Source organism: Podarcis muralis, chromosome 10, assembly GCF_964188315.1.
Source record: "Podarcis muralis chromosome 10, rPodMur119.hap1.1, whole genome shotgun sequence".
Lineage (NCBI taxonomy): Eukaryota > Metazoa > Chordata > Lepidosauria > Squamata > Lacertidae > Podarcis > Podarcis muralis.
Window position 1 is genome coordinate 7,056,809 of NC_135664.1, and position 14,920 is coordinate 7,071,728.

Here is a 14,920-nt window from a genome sequence, read left to right on the forward strand (position 1 = left end):
GCTCCACAAAGCTGAAAGAATTCCTCTGAAGGGGGCAGGCAGCAGCAGGCAGGGCAAGTTCCTGAAAGCAGGGAATTTGCACCGAATGACACAGAGCACCCTGTACAAACAGCAGACGTGAAAGAGATGCTGGAAGGAAAGCAGACAAACACACACACACACACACACACACACACACACACACACACACTGATTTAAATTGCAGCAGCTGAAATGGAGTGCAAAGGGGGAAACCCCCAGAAGGAGAAATCAAGCAGTTTAGAAATCAAGCAACACCAGCAGTAAATGCTGGAAATTCTCTGTAAAAAAGGGAGCTTTTTCTGTGAAGCAACAGCAAATTCCATGAGGTGCCCCTGCAGCTGAAGACAAAGGCAACAAAGAAGCAACGCTCCAGGCAACGCAGATAAGATCTCAGAGAACCAGGAGCAGCTGATATGCGGGAAACAAACGTGGGGATGAGCCGGCGAAAAGAGGGCAAGCCCCCTCTGTGCCGGCCCTAAATAGGGCAGCCCACACCCCCCAGCCAGCCAGCTGATTGGCTGGCTGGGGGGGCAGACTCAACCGGGATTCCCCTGCTCTCGCGGGGGCTGGGACCAGCCCCCGCTCATGTGGGGTGGGCGTGAAGCCCGCAACCCCACCTCCTGGGCAGGCCCGGAAGTGGCTTTGCTTACAGATATACAAATAGGTACATAAATGAGCCAACCATCAGGCATCTCTACAAAACAGAAGGCTTGTTACCCTCTTGGAGTTCTATTTTTCTTTTGGGTGATTATGGATCACAATTTACTAAACTTTACAGGCAAAACCAGCAGTGTTGGATTTAGGACAGTATGGGCATTTCCCCTGCACAGGGTGCCAAGGTGAGGGTGCACAAATTTGAGAAGATCCATAATTTAGAAGATCTATTTGGGTGCCCCAAATTTTGCCCTCGCTTAAGGTGCCATATTAGGGATGTGGGTAGCGCTGTGGTCTAAACCACAGAGCCTAGGGCTTGCTGATCAGAAGGTTAGCGGTTTGAATCCCTGTGACGGGGTGAGCTCCCGTTGCTCGGTCCCTGCTCTGGTTCACCAGAAGCGGCTTTGTCATGACCCACATGACCCGGAAGCTGTCTGCAGATAAACACCGGCTCCCTCAGCCAGTAAAGTGAGATGAGTGCCACAACCCCAGAGTTGTTTGAGACTGGACCTAACGGTCAGGGGTCCCTTTACCTTTAAGGCACCATATTACCAAAGTCTGCCTCTGAAACCTATAGAACTGTATATGAGTTTTTACTTAAATGTCTGATTTAAACAAGAATTTAAAATGGTGGTGCAATGACCTTAGGTTAGGAGCAAGTAATGTACTACTTTTTTTTTTAGCTACTTTGCTACTAGTGCTCATTTGGCACTAAGTAAACGAAAAAATAGAAAGGTGAACAGGATTTGAGATAATAAGAGCAATGCTCTTTCTAGAAATAGAGGTGTCATATAGATAAAATAGAATGGAATACCTTTCAAAGGTTACTTTTAAAAGAAAGAGAAACAACTATTCAGGAAACTGAGAAGAACAGAAAGGAGGCTTATGGGGTAACAAATGCACATGATGAACTTTCTGTCAAGGCCAGTCAATAATACATTCCCTTCCTCTCCAATTTTTTGCTTACTTCCTATTATGCCTTCTCCTCCGATTATTCACTCTGTTTTCTCCTGGCTTGGCTTTTTAGCCTGAGTGAGCCACACCATGTATTGCAATAACAAAACAGCAGCAGCAGGAGGAGAGGATTAGAATCAGAACCACAGTGGGCGGGAGAGTTTAACCCTGTTCCCTCTGCTCGCGTCCAGGCAAGAATCCTACCCAGTGCTGCAACTTCCATTGGAAAGGAATCTCACAATGCTGCCGTTGGAGGTCGGGGTGGCAGAGGAACTATTTTTATTTTAACAACCAGTCACATTAAATGCAATAATGTGTTTAATGCAACATGCAGTTTGACAGTTAGAGAAGGGTTGATAAGGAAAGGAGTGGCCAAGCAGCAGCAGAAGTTTTGTGTCACTGGCAGGAAGGTGTACAGAGGCTCTGAACAAGGAAGATGGATAAGAATGCATTCTCAATGTATTCTGGCAGATGGATGAGCTGAATTTGCAGCAGACTCAGGCTTGCTCTAAGCTTGTCACCTGGAATATGTGTATTGTTTAACCCTGCAGTCCTCATGGTGTTCCTGGGTTTGCGAACTAATTAACACACCAATGTGGAGCCAGCCAGTTTGTTCAAATCTTAGCTCCTGAGGCTGAAATTTATGTTTTAGAAAGGAGACGCACTCATTCCCTACAAAGTTAGCAGCACCTCTACTAAAGTATCAAAATGTGTTTTTGTTTTGTTTGTTTTTCAAATAGTTATAAGCAAGTACCCACCTCACACCTCACTTTGGGGAAGAGAATTAAAAATTTCCGATTGCCTCTTAAACATTAGGTCTAGATAAAATTAGCATTTTCAACACTGCAGCATTAAAAATGTGAGAAGTACTTTTAGTTTTAACTCTGCATTAGCAAAATGTTTTGTCTCTGAATATGTTTATGACTTTGCAAGGTACAGCTCCATCATCCTCAGCTTATCTTGGAGAAGAAGAATGATCAATGGTACACTCGTAGCTGCTCCCTCTTTCTGAATGGCATTGGGTCTTGGTGCCTTCCTCAGCCTCAGTACAACGGTTGGCAGTCTTAATATTAGCCATAAAAACAGCCAGACCTTTTCTTTTAGTTTGAAATGAGGAAGTTGGGCCAGTTCCCATCACGGGTATGCTGAAAGCTATTCTTCAGGATTTTGCGCATTTCTGTACCTGAAAGCCATGCTCACCTGTGTTTCCCTTTTCTGGAATCATGTGAGTTTTGTGTTCCCTTTGTTAGTAAATTTATCATTTCAGTACTTGCGTTTGTCTCCAGGGTTTCCTTTTTTACCTTTTGTGAAACATTTTTGGCTACTGCCTCGCCTGGCAGTGAAACATGCACAAGTGATGCCCCTTGCCGTCGCCAGTCCTCCTCATTCCCACCAACTGAAATGCTATGACAGCATCATTCTTGGGTATTTTGGATAAAAAATGGTGACCACCAAAAAATGGTAACTAGCAGTGGGAGATGCCACTTTTTGTGGTAACTTCCACACACATACACACACCTCTCAAATGCCTCAGAACAACACTGCATTGGGGTATTTTGGAGGGATATATCATCAGCTGGTCCTGGAGACTGCAGTCTTGCTTTGCATCTTCTTATTTGAGCCTACCAGTCATTTCTGCTTAAATAATCTTGGGTGGCAGGGGGAAGCAAGACACGTGCCTGACAGATATGATGCCCAATAAAATGCCATGTTGAGAGTAATGGACTAGATTTCCCACTGGTTCAATTAAAGGCATATCACGTAAAAAAGAAAAGATGGAATCAACTAGTGGTTGACTTTCGTCACTTCGCTGTGTCAAATTCATCTTGCAAACTCTTCATTGTGTGTAAAGATTGCAGCCAGAAAATGATGAAATAGTACATATATTGATGCAAAATGTGGCAAGTTGCAATCATCACATTTCCCCAAGCCATTTCAATGCACCGAAACCCATTGGAAAAGTCCATTCAAGTTGGCAGCTGTGGGGGGAAAATAGCCTTATAAAAAAACACAAACCATCTTGACTATGAGCCATTTCCTTACATCATTTCAATGGCTTTCACAAAAAAATATGTATGTAGGCAGCATTGTGTACATTACTGGAAAACAGTACTAAATCCAAGATGATTGTGGTGGGTATAGCCAGATGCCTATTTTATCTTAATGGCACCTACAATAAAATGAAAAGCAAAAGATATTTATAAAACTGATATACTGCTTAATGAAAGGGAAAGCATTCCAGTAATTTTAAGAAAAGATGGAACAGACACACATGGGGAGCCGCAAAAACAATCTGGGCAACATTTGTTGCCAGAAAAAATGAGCCACACACAGCCAGTTTAACCGCATACATTGATTGGGCTATAACAGTGATAGCCAAGTTAATTTGAAAGATGATGGCAAAATAGACTGCTTAATTCAGAAGCAATACAAGCAAAGAGAAATCAGTGCAGTGGACTAATAATACACGTCTTCCCCTCACTCTGGGTTGTGTCCTCAGAATAGACCCATTGAAATTAATGGGCTTAAGTTACTCTTATCTCATCATTCCATAGAATCAAAGAATTGTAGAATTGTAGAATTGGAAGGGCTGCCAAGGGTCATCTAGTCCAATTCCCTGCTATTTTATTTTACTCCCCCTTTTTTCTTATTTGCAAAAGTATGTAATTGGAGAATTGTATCACTGCACCACTACTCAGTTTGGCAAATTAAGGGGAAATGAAAAATAATCAGGGGGAAACTGGGCTCGTTTTTTGAAATTCTCAAATTCTTATGATGGATTTCCAATAAGCTGAAATACATTAAAAAGTTGAGCCCTGGGTCAAACATGAACACCTGTAAAACACTATTGATTTTGATAGTAGAGGTAATAGCAGAAGCATACTTTTAACTTTATCACTGGAATCAGTAGAACTTAAAACTTGTTAGTATTTCACTCACACTGAAATTGTCATGCAATTTGCTTCAGTGTTTGCTTATCCAGAATCAAGCCCCAAGTGAGTGTTCATATATGTTTGCAGCCTTAAAAGTGCTTAACTTTGGCAGGATTGTGACCATAGTGCCCAAACGCAGGTTAGTATTTCAGTTTTGTATCTATGAAATTTGGTGATTAACATGATGTTGGCAAATGTAATGTTCACATGTTTGAAATATGAACTTTTCAATTATATACTAATATTTTACTATCCCCTCCCACAAAAAGGAAGAGAAAATGAGCTAGTTGTGCTCACACCCCAAAGTTGCTTAAATCCAAAGGCTATGCATTGACAAGGAGAAATGTGTGTACCCCATTCTAAAATTAAAAATTAAAGCTTACCTATTAATATTTTGGATTAATGCAGTGTATCAGCTGAAAACTTCCTCTATAACCAGGGCTTTGGTTATAACAAGGGGGCTGTTGGTTTTTATGTTTGTTTGTTTGTTTGTTTGTTTATATGTATTTTGTGTTTTTATTTTGTATTTTTATGCTTCAAACCACACAGTGATCTTCGGGTGAAGTTTGGTATAACTTTTGCAAATTACTGTCATGATCATATTCTTACTCTAGGCGGATACTCCTATTATTTTTCATTTTAACATCCTAGTGCAGATGGAAAAGTTACGAATCATAGTAACATCACGAACTGTCTAATACAAAACCTGATGTGGTAAAACGTTTGGATTTAGGTGTTCATGGGACTAGGAGGCAATCCAATGAAGTGATTGGAAGGAGTGTCATAGCACAACATGGTCTACCAACATTTGGCAGATTTGCTAGCACAAATGTCTATTAGCGGAATGCTATTCCTCACAAATCGAAATCAGAGATTTAATAAGTTCATAATATTTGCTATCCTGAAGTTAAACCCAAATAAAAGAACCTAGCAATAGATTGCCTTATTTCAAATCCAGCAAAATGTATGTATTTTGTTACATATTGGTAAAAAAGTAGTAATGTGGATGTATAAGTGGAAGTCCACAGATGTTATGGTGCAGAAGACCATATTATACCCAACTTGGCACAAGTGGGAGGAATGAGATCAAAAGCAGCAGCAAAATCCAATATGCAGTGAACATTTTCCTTAAACAATATGAACAAGCAGGAAATGTTTACAAAAAGATAGGAAGCATGTTAAAAGAAGACTGCAGCCTTTATGAGGTGCTATTGAAATTCTCATAACAACTTTGGGATCAGTAAGCAGTGCTGCCCATGACACCACTGGAAGAGAGACATTGTTCTCTTTCCTGATTACATAACTAACAGAGTGCAGTGACACCTCTGTTTGGCCCTAGAGTCAGACATAATAAAAAACGTTCAAAAACAGTGGAGGAGGCCAAGTGTGGAGCCAAGCACAGCACAGTTCCAGTGACCGGCTCCTTCTCCTTCTCCTTCTCCTCTTCTTGCAACAGAGGGGAAGGAACAGGAAAGCAGCCCCCAGATGGTGGCGGCAGCACGACGAGGAGCCGCTAGCCACTGAAGCTGCATTGCTGGTGTGCTGCGGCCACGTTTGCCTCTGCCCCCAACTCCACATGATGTCAACCCCCCCCCCCCCAATTCTCCTTCGAAAACTGGCACCTCCAATTCCATATATAAAGGGTATATATGCTTTATTCTGAATGGAGATTAGCACTGTGAAGGAAAAATATAACATGTGAAAGAGGCCAAAGTCTCACAAAAGTTATCTCAGAAAAGATGGGAATGATAGGAGAGATAACCATCTTCCAATATCTCAAGGGCTTTTACATGGAAGATGGAGCAAGCTTGTTTTTCCCTGCTCTGGAGGGTAGGACCAAAACCAATGGATTCAAGTTACAGATTCTGACTAAACATCAGGAAGAACTTTCAGACAGTAAGAGTTGTCTGATAGCAGAACAGTCTCCCTCAGGAAGTGGTGGACTCTCCTCCCTTGGAAGTTTTTAAGCAGTGGTTGGATGGTCATCTGTCATGGGTGCTTTAGTTGAGATTCTTGCATTTGCAGGGGGTTGGACTAGATGACCCTCAGGGTCCCTTTCCAACTCTACAATTCTGTGATTCTAGATTGACATCAAACAGGGGAAAATATTATGTTTCTTAAAAGTTCTAGTCTCAAACCTTTGGGGGCCAATGGACACTGTTTTCCGAGTCACTTTCACATGAAATTAAAATGCACCCAAAACAAGATTTTCAAGGCCAAATTCATACCAAGTGAAAGTATGATTTAAGTTAGCTGGAATGAACAAAGGCTCACATACATTTTACTGTAAGGTGAATTAGTTGTGCTTTGTGCCAATGGCCTAGTATCAGTTTAAGAACTTGCTTTGTAAGGAACCCCACTACTCAAAATTGCAGCAGCGATGTAATAATGGCTTTGATATATTTCATTTTTGCCTTGGCTTGTCAAAAATACATACTGAGCAATTTATACCTTGATTGGCTTCCTTGGGTATATTCTATCCGATCCAGGTTATCCAAGCAAAGTATTGGCCTTCACTCACTTTGGCACTGTCTTATGTGTGACTTCAAGTTGACCAGAACTGAATACACTCCATGTTTTAACTCTGTTGCTGTCACTATTTTGCAATGATTCAGTTGGTCCTAGGTAAGTTATTGCCCAACTATGGATTTGGGTCCCCCTCTCCCCATTCGTACCATCACAGTTTCATTTGTTTGCTATGTTTTAACACTGGAACCTTGGACCAAGCAACACCTTTCCTTATATCAAATTCCTGGTGCTGTTTTAAAAAGCAAAAAGAGTAATCTGAACTAATCTGAAGTTTTAAGAAACACTTTTTAAAAATCCTGTGTGTGTGTATGTTTTCCAGCTTCTATACTGATTCTCTGTAGCATTAGGTCAGAACAGCTGGACTTTTGTGGCGTTTTCAGGCATGCACGGCTGAGAACAGATTTTCAATATAATTAAGCACAGTCAATTCATTTATTGAAAGGAAACTAGAGTGATATAATAAGGCATTTAGAAATAAAAGGGAAACGCATTATATCCAAAGCATTGCCCTGATGTTCATCAGTACAGTGCACATATATATCTTTCCTTAGGGGAAAGATCAAACTAATTAAGCCTATGTGTGAGGGAGCCAACTTGTGGCATGATTCAGTTACATGTTATACACATGGAGGATGGGGGATACATTGCCTCCTCAATCACAAAAAGAGGGTCCTCAGTCAGTTTAAAGTGTGAACCAGCCCAACATCTCTAATGGGCATTGCAGGAGTACATATCTATATTCCAAAACAAGTCCTCTAACTATCAAAGCAGATTTTCTGTTTCTTTGAAAGCATTTAATCTACAGATCTGAGTCTTTAGACGGCAGAGCTAGAAATAATAGAGATTGACTTGCTTTATGTGCAACATTTTGTCCAGTTTGATTATATCTTTACACAAGGTCAGACCCTTGAATTGTATGCAGTACAACGAAAACTTTCTCCCTTTTTTTGCAATTAGAGAACTTTGGTCACAAATTATGGCTACAGGCTGGTAATACACAAAGTATTTTTATTTCACAAAAAAGGTGGTAGTTCAAGTCTGACTGTGTGTGATAACATTACATCAAAAGCAAATGGAAGGAATTTACCTACTTAGTAGTTACGTGCCTGAATCCTATTCATGCATTTATAGCACACCATGTTCATGTGGTCTTGCTCATAAATCTTATTTGCATTTATATACCCCATCTTTCCCATTCCCTTCACCTGACACCTTTTATCTTCAAAAGAACCCCTGTGAGACCAAACATATCCACACCATCCTTTAAAAGCACATAAAAGGCACATGTAAAGCATATGACTTTCCCCAAAGAATCCTGGGGACTGTAGTTCGCCAAGGGTGCTGCAACTGTAGCTATGTGAGGGGAAACTACAGTTCCCAGAATTCTTGGGGAGAAGCTGTGAGCTTCAAATGTTCTTTATATATTAGACTGAAAGAAAGCAACTGGTCCAGATTTGCTGAATGAGGATTGGAACTTTCAGTCCTAGTCTAGCCACTACACCACATTCTAATTTGTTTTCAAGGAGGCTAGGTGGCATTGCGTCAAATTGAGTGTCATCTCACACTTCCCAGTGCATTTCCCTTATCACAAAAAGTCCAGTATTTTGGGGAAGCGGATTTGTTGTGCCAGACCTCCCAATCAACTATAATTGCAAAGGCTTGAATTTGCTGGTGTGTGATTGAATGCTACTTGAAAATAGCAGCCGAGAAGTGCTCTCAGAATCCAGCTTACTCTGTGCTGACAGTTTGGGGGAAGAGTTTAAGCAACAGAGCATATAATTCAATTGACTCTCTCAACCTTTTCCATAAGAGACTCTAGCTCTTAGCTCTCAGATCCCCCTCCTACAAATCTGTGGGAATTCCTTGGCATTATCACATGACGCTAAGAAGCCCATCTCAAACCATCACTTGTTTTTTGTGCCACATCTAAATGCTGTTCATGTGCAAGAGAATCTGGAAGAAATATCAAATGCATACATTTTTTATAGTCATATTAAGGACCCTTTTAAAATAAAGCTTATTTAAGTCTCAAATGTGGAAAAACTACCGGTACTTAAGAGTTGCTCCATTGTGGTCACCAGAGATTCTACGGGCCCCAAGTATTTTACCTGGGTATGAACATTTGCTTTTGGCTGATATTTGGACAAGAAGGTGTCACTTGGGGTGCGTGTTTTTCTCCCTAACCTCCCTTCCACAACAATAGCATATTACTAACATTCCTACATGATCTTCTAGTATCTACGCATCTAAAATATTTGAGGACAAACTGATAAGAGTGAGAGAAAGCGTCCATTACAGACAATTGAGTACAAATGTCATTGGCTAAACTAAAATATACATGTGTTAGTAGCACTAGGCGGCAACTGGCATTCTTGTTGTAATAAAACTTTGAAATGTTTTGATCTCTCATAAATCCTTTCATATAAAAAGGAGAATTCAGACACAAATAACACATGCTATGACGTTAAATGTGCCTTGTTTACTTTGTAGCAATAGCGTCTCAAGGTATTTTGTTCTGGATGTGCAAAATATCACATATGGGTGCTAAGAGAAAGTGGTTGCCCTGTCACAGTCTAGAGTGAAGTCATAAATAATAGGGGTCTACATTTATTGTTATTTTATTATTATACCCCCCCAAAAAAGCTCTTGGGGTTCTTAAATAGAAAATGTGAGTTGTTGTTTTGTGGGCAAGCACAAAAAAGCTGCACTTACATTATCACATTTCTTAAGATCCAGAAATTTGCTGCTGGCCAAGAACTGTGCTATGCAAGCCTACACTTTTGGTTTGTTCGTGTGGAAATGGCAGGGGCAGTTCATGAAAGTTTTTTTTATGCTAATGGCCAAACCAAAGGTTATCAAACTCCTTCCCTCTCCCTGCCCCACCCTATACAAGTGCTTCTTCCACCTGTTTCGCCCTCTCTGATTTAGGCTGCAAATATGTGCACTTATATACAGAAATGAAGCCAAGTTAATTCAGTTGGACACACATCCAAACAAATGTTTAGGGTATTGGTCCATCTCTGCTTTATCCAGTGCATTAAGTGAACTGAATATACAGATTTGGGTCATGTTGGAGGTGTTGGATAAACCAGTTTAACAGAATGAAAAATAAAAATAACAGAAGGGGGGGTACGTCTAAATGACTCCAGTGATAAACATGGATACTAGGGGTCTAAACCTTTTTTAAAAACAATCTCCTAGGGATGAATACTGACAGGGGAAAAATGGCTTGGTGGCTGTCAATCCTGGGCAACATCCAAGCAAGAAGGAAGGTCCTTCCTGTACATACTGGCAGGTGGCAGCAGTGGTGACAGGATGGAGTGTGATGTGCAGTTGCCATAATCATTCAATTGCACATCACCACAGCTCAGCACTGCTTGGCCCACCATTCCCTTGCTCCAACAACCCCCCCCCAGCTGTGATGTCACCCAAGATGTGCTCCCACTTCCAGCATCACCACTGGAGGCAGAGCAGCTACTGGAGTGCTCAATGTGAGACAACTTACAGTTAGAAGCAAAAATGGAACAAGCAGGCAATAGTCTTCCGGAAGACTAAGAACTATGGGAAAAGAAATAAAAGAACGACAAAACAAAAGCAGCTTTCTTTATCTCTGTAAAGGTACCGTAATTCCCTCTTGCTGTGAAAAATTCACTTCAACCTAACAACTAGAGCTCTTCCATTTAGGGACAAAGAAGAAAATTAAGGACAATGTAGGTTCTTCCAATAAAACTTGATTGGTTCACTGAACCCAGCTTTGAGCATCTGACCTAACAGTCTCACTTTCAACATTTATCGTCAAAATTATCCCCATCCTTGAGGTCACACTGAGTAACAAAGCTCAATCACTTCTGGGGTCAAGCCTGTGTCACAATCATATTGGCTGATCATTCTTACGGAAGTTAATGGGTGACCTTCAAATGGCACCACTCAACTCTTTGTGTGCATTTACCAAGCAATGGAACTGCTATCTATTCAGGCGGGGCTCTACACTCTAAAGGCCACTGAGGGCAGTGGAAAGTCTCTCTTCCAAATCCTAAGAGCTTTTGCATGATTCTCCAGAAGCAAAAAAATGCCTTTGACGACCAGCTACACAGCCCAAGAGAAAGGTATCAACAAGGGCAGTGAGCATTTGCACACCAGTGCAGTACAGGTTTTAACACACAGTTTGAGACAAGAGAGGTTAACGTTCACTCTAGGCTATTAGTAGTCATGCTACCAGGACCAAAATAGAAGGGAACCCCCAAGGATCCATTTGTCTTCATAATTTACATCATAAATGACATACAAACTCTGCAAGTAATCACTTATTTTTCTTTTAGGTCACAGTTAACAAGTAGCTAAGCTTGAAAATATCTACAGGCGATACCAGACAACAGTTTCTATTTGAGCAGGTCCCAATCAACTAAACGTTCTTGAAGTCCTAATTAAATCAATAAAACTACTTTATGTTAAATCTCTGTCACAAGGACGTAGCCAGCAGCACCTGTCTTCTTTCCCCTTTATTAATTAGGATTTTTATCCCACCCTGCCTGTCACGAAGTCTTGGGGTAGAATACAATATAAAATACTCCCACGCACTCTCAGACAAGCAGCAGTGTTTAAAATCATTCTGGGCTTTGAGGCTACAGCTGGACCGACACTGTGATCCTAAGCATGTTGAGTCAGAAGTAACTCCTACCAAGCTTTAGGACATGTGTTACCCTCCAAGTAAGCATGCAAAAGTACTTTGTAGTAAATTGCACTGAACTCAATGGAACTTTTCCCAGAGTAGATGTGCTTAGGTTCATGCTGCATAGATCCCAAACAGAACAACCAAAATGTTCCCTCTTAAACCCACCACTCCCCCAAACTATCCCAATACGCAACCCACATACCATGTAAATTAATAAGGGATTATAATAGTTTATGAATGAATTTATGAGGAATTATTAGCTAATATTTCATGTACAGCATTTTTAATGGCATCCAACTTCCAGATAGTTCATGATGGTGTTAGGAAGATAAAAGAAGAAGGTGAAAACCATGTATATCCCCCCTCACGTAGTTTAGTGGGTAGCCCAAAGTCATTCACATGAACTTCATGGCTTAACATAGATTTGAACCCAGATCTCGCTGCCCCAATTCCAGCACTCCATCAAGCCAATACAGCATAATAGCTTTTTATCATAAATCTTTTATTTGAAATAAAAACACATTTAAGATTGAAAAACACATTTAAGAATCAATAAATTAACCCCAAACACATAATCTGAAACATCACACAGCATTTAAAAATAAATAAATACCAAAGGACACTGGAATCATTGTCCTAAGCACAAATGCAAATGCAGGATTTCCTCTTGCCATTCCACAATGTCACCTTTCCCCATCACTAACCCCTCTGCTCTAGAGACAAAGCCTCTCAGATTTGTGGCAAACAAGAGGGGGGAAAGTAGTGTAATCGATTTTTGAAAAGTTTTCTAGGCTGCAGATTAAGGGATGGAGATAACAGGGTGTCTCGACTTCATTTTTTAAGAGGAGAAGCGCGCAAAAGCTCTGAAGACAAAACTAGGAAGCGAAGAATAGGAGCGACGGGGATGGGGGGCTGATGGGAGACTGGCGCTGAGAACAAGGGAAGAAACCAAATTCGTTGCCCAAAAATGACTTGGGGGGCAGGGAGTACTTCGGGTTAGCCCACATGAATCCATTTCCTCTTCCCGTCAAACCAACTGACAGGCTTGCTTCGGCGCCCCCCCCCCCCGCAAAGCACTAGATCCAGCCTTAGCCAGGCTAAACCCATTGAAATCAACGGGATGTAAGGTGGTCGTGGCAGAGCCCCACTCCTTTCCTATGGTGGGTTTTTTGTTCCGCGCAAGTCTTCGTCTGCTTCCTGCCCCAAAATCAATGAATGAAGGCAGTGGCGTAGCGTGGGTTGTCAGCACCCGGGGCAAGGCAAGTAATTTGCGCCCCCTAACCCTAAGCCCCAGATGTTGCGCCCGGTGCGGCCGCCCCCCCCTGCACCCCCCCCACGCTACGCCACTGAATGAAGGCACAGGCTCCCCCCTTACGCACCCAGACCCAGAAAGAGCCGGGGGCAGAAGCCGCGAACCGGCCGGGGAAGGCTGCCCAAGTGGCGGCGGCGGCGGAGGAATCCCACGGGCGCCGCGCAGCCTGGACCTGCGCGCTCCGAAGTGGCCCCTTCTCTGAAGTGCGGCGCGCCGGTGTCGGCGGCGCAACACGCGCCCGGCAGCAACAACGCCGCCCCCCGCCCCGAACTCTCTTTCTTCAGGCAAAGAGCAGCAGCCGAGACCCGGAGGAGCAGCTCACAGGTGCTTTCCATGGACGAGAAGCATCGCCCCCCCCCCCCCCCGCTCCCGGACCCTTACCGTGGTATTCCTGCCCCGGCACGTAGAAGGTGGGGTTTCCCGCGATGTGGAGGGAGATGAGCACCTCGCCCTGCTCGCCGTCCCCTTCCAGCTCGCCGTGGTGGGTGCAGAGGAAAAAGAAAGGCGAGAAGCGCGGGTAGTAGCCCGCGGCGCCCTGGGCCACCTGGGACGACGCCCAGAGCATCACGCCCAGCAGCAGCAGCGCCCCGGAGGGGAAAGTCCGGCGCCGGGGCCGGGGGGCTGGCGGGGTCCGCTTGGGCTCCATGCTCGGCTCGCTGCTCCGGTCGCCGCCAGCTCCTCACGGTCATCCAGAGGCGGGGGGCTCCCCCAAGAAAGAAGCGGAGGCGGAGAGCGCCGCGCGCCGAAGGCGGGGAGCGAAGTTTTGACAGGAATTGGGGCAGACCCAGAAGTTTGGCGCCGCCGCTGCCGCTGCCCCGCGAGCGACTCCCCGCCGCCGACAGAGAGAAAGACAGAAATCGCCTCAGACGCCTCAGCAGCAGCTGCTGCCACCTCCTCCTCCTCCTCCTCCTCCTCTCCGTCTCCCTCCCGCGCGCCCGCTCCCCACACCTTCTTAAAGCCGCGCGCCGGTAGCTTTGATTGGGAAAGGGAGCGGCGAGGAGAGAGCGCGCGCGCGAGGGAGAGAGCGAGAGAGAGGTTCGTCTTTCCCGCCCACCGCGCCCTCTGCCCTCCCGGGGGCAACGTGAGGGGCGAGCGGGGCAAGGCGAGGAGAGCGCCCGCCTGGAGTCCGACGAAAGAAGCAGGCGCTGAGGCGCTGAGACAGAGGGAAAAGATGAGGCAGAAAAGCGCCGGGGCTGGAAAGAATGGATTCCCCTTGGCGGCTGAGGGGGCAGCTCTCCCCGCTTGGTTGTAGTTGCTGCTGCTGCCCGTGAGGAAGAGGCGGGCAGGGAGCTGGAAGGGCGACTCGAGCAGAGCCACTTGGCTGTGGCTTTGTCTGGGCTGCTTGGGCTCCCTCTTTCTTTCTCTCTTTCTCTCTCTCTCCTCCTTCCCCCTCTCCCTTCTCTCCTCTCTTCTTCTTCTTCCCCTCTTATAAACTAAGCCGGATCATGGACCCAAGGGCACTCTTTCGGCCAGGGATGAGTCCCACAGAAACTTCAGCTGCACCTGCTGGGGAATAAAACCCCATTATTATTATTATTATTATTATTATTATTATTATTATTATTACAGATAGGTAGCCGTGTTGGTCTGCCATAGTCAAAACAAAAAAATTCCTTCCAGTAGCACCTTAAAGACCAACTAAGTTAGTTCTTGGTATGAGCTTTCGTGTGCATGTACACTACTTCTTCGTGTGCATGCACGCTTCTTTATTATTATTATTATTATTAGTGCAACTACTGATAATTATAAACCTTTCGAAAAAAGGTAGTTTACAGCCTTGGTATGATTATCCCAGAAGCAAGAGCAAATGTCGTTCTTTTGAGCATTGCCCTCCTCTTCATGTCT

The 14,920-nt window shown here is 43.8% G+C and overlaps 1 protein-coding gene across 2 annotated transcripts in view; it reads right to left on the reverse strand.

The window, feature by feature from the left end:
* RELN (reelin) overlaps positions 1-13,990 on the reverse strand; it is a 304,253-nt gene extending 290,263 nt beyond the window's left edge. For both annotated transcript variants that reach the window (XM_077935775.1, XM_077935774.1), the window contains exon 1: positions 13,457-13,990. In XM_077935775.1, coding sequence (XP_077791901.1) covers positions 13,457-13,721 — 265 coding nt within the window. In that variant the 5' untranslated portion in view covers positions 13,722-13,990. The remainder of the gene's footprint in view (positions 1-13,456) is intronic.
* Between the last annotated feature and the right edge of the window lie 930 nt (positions 13,991-14,920).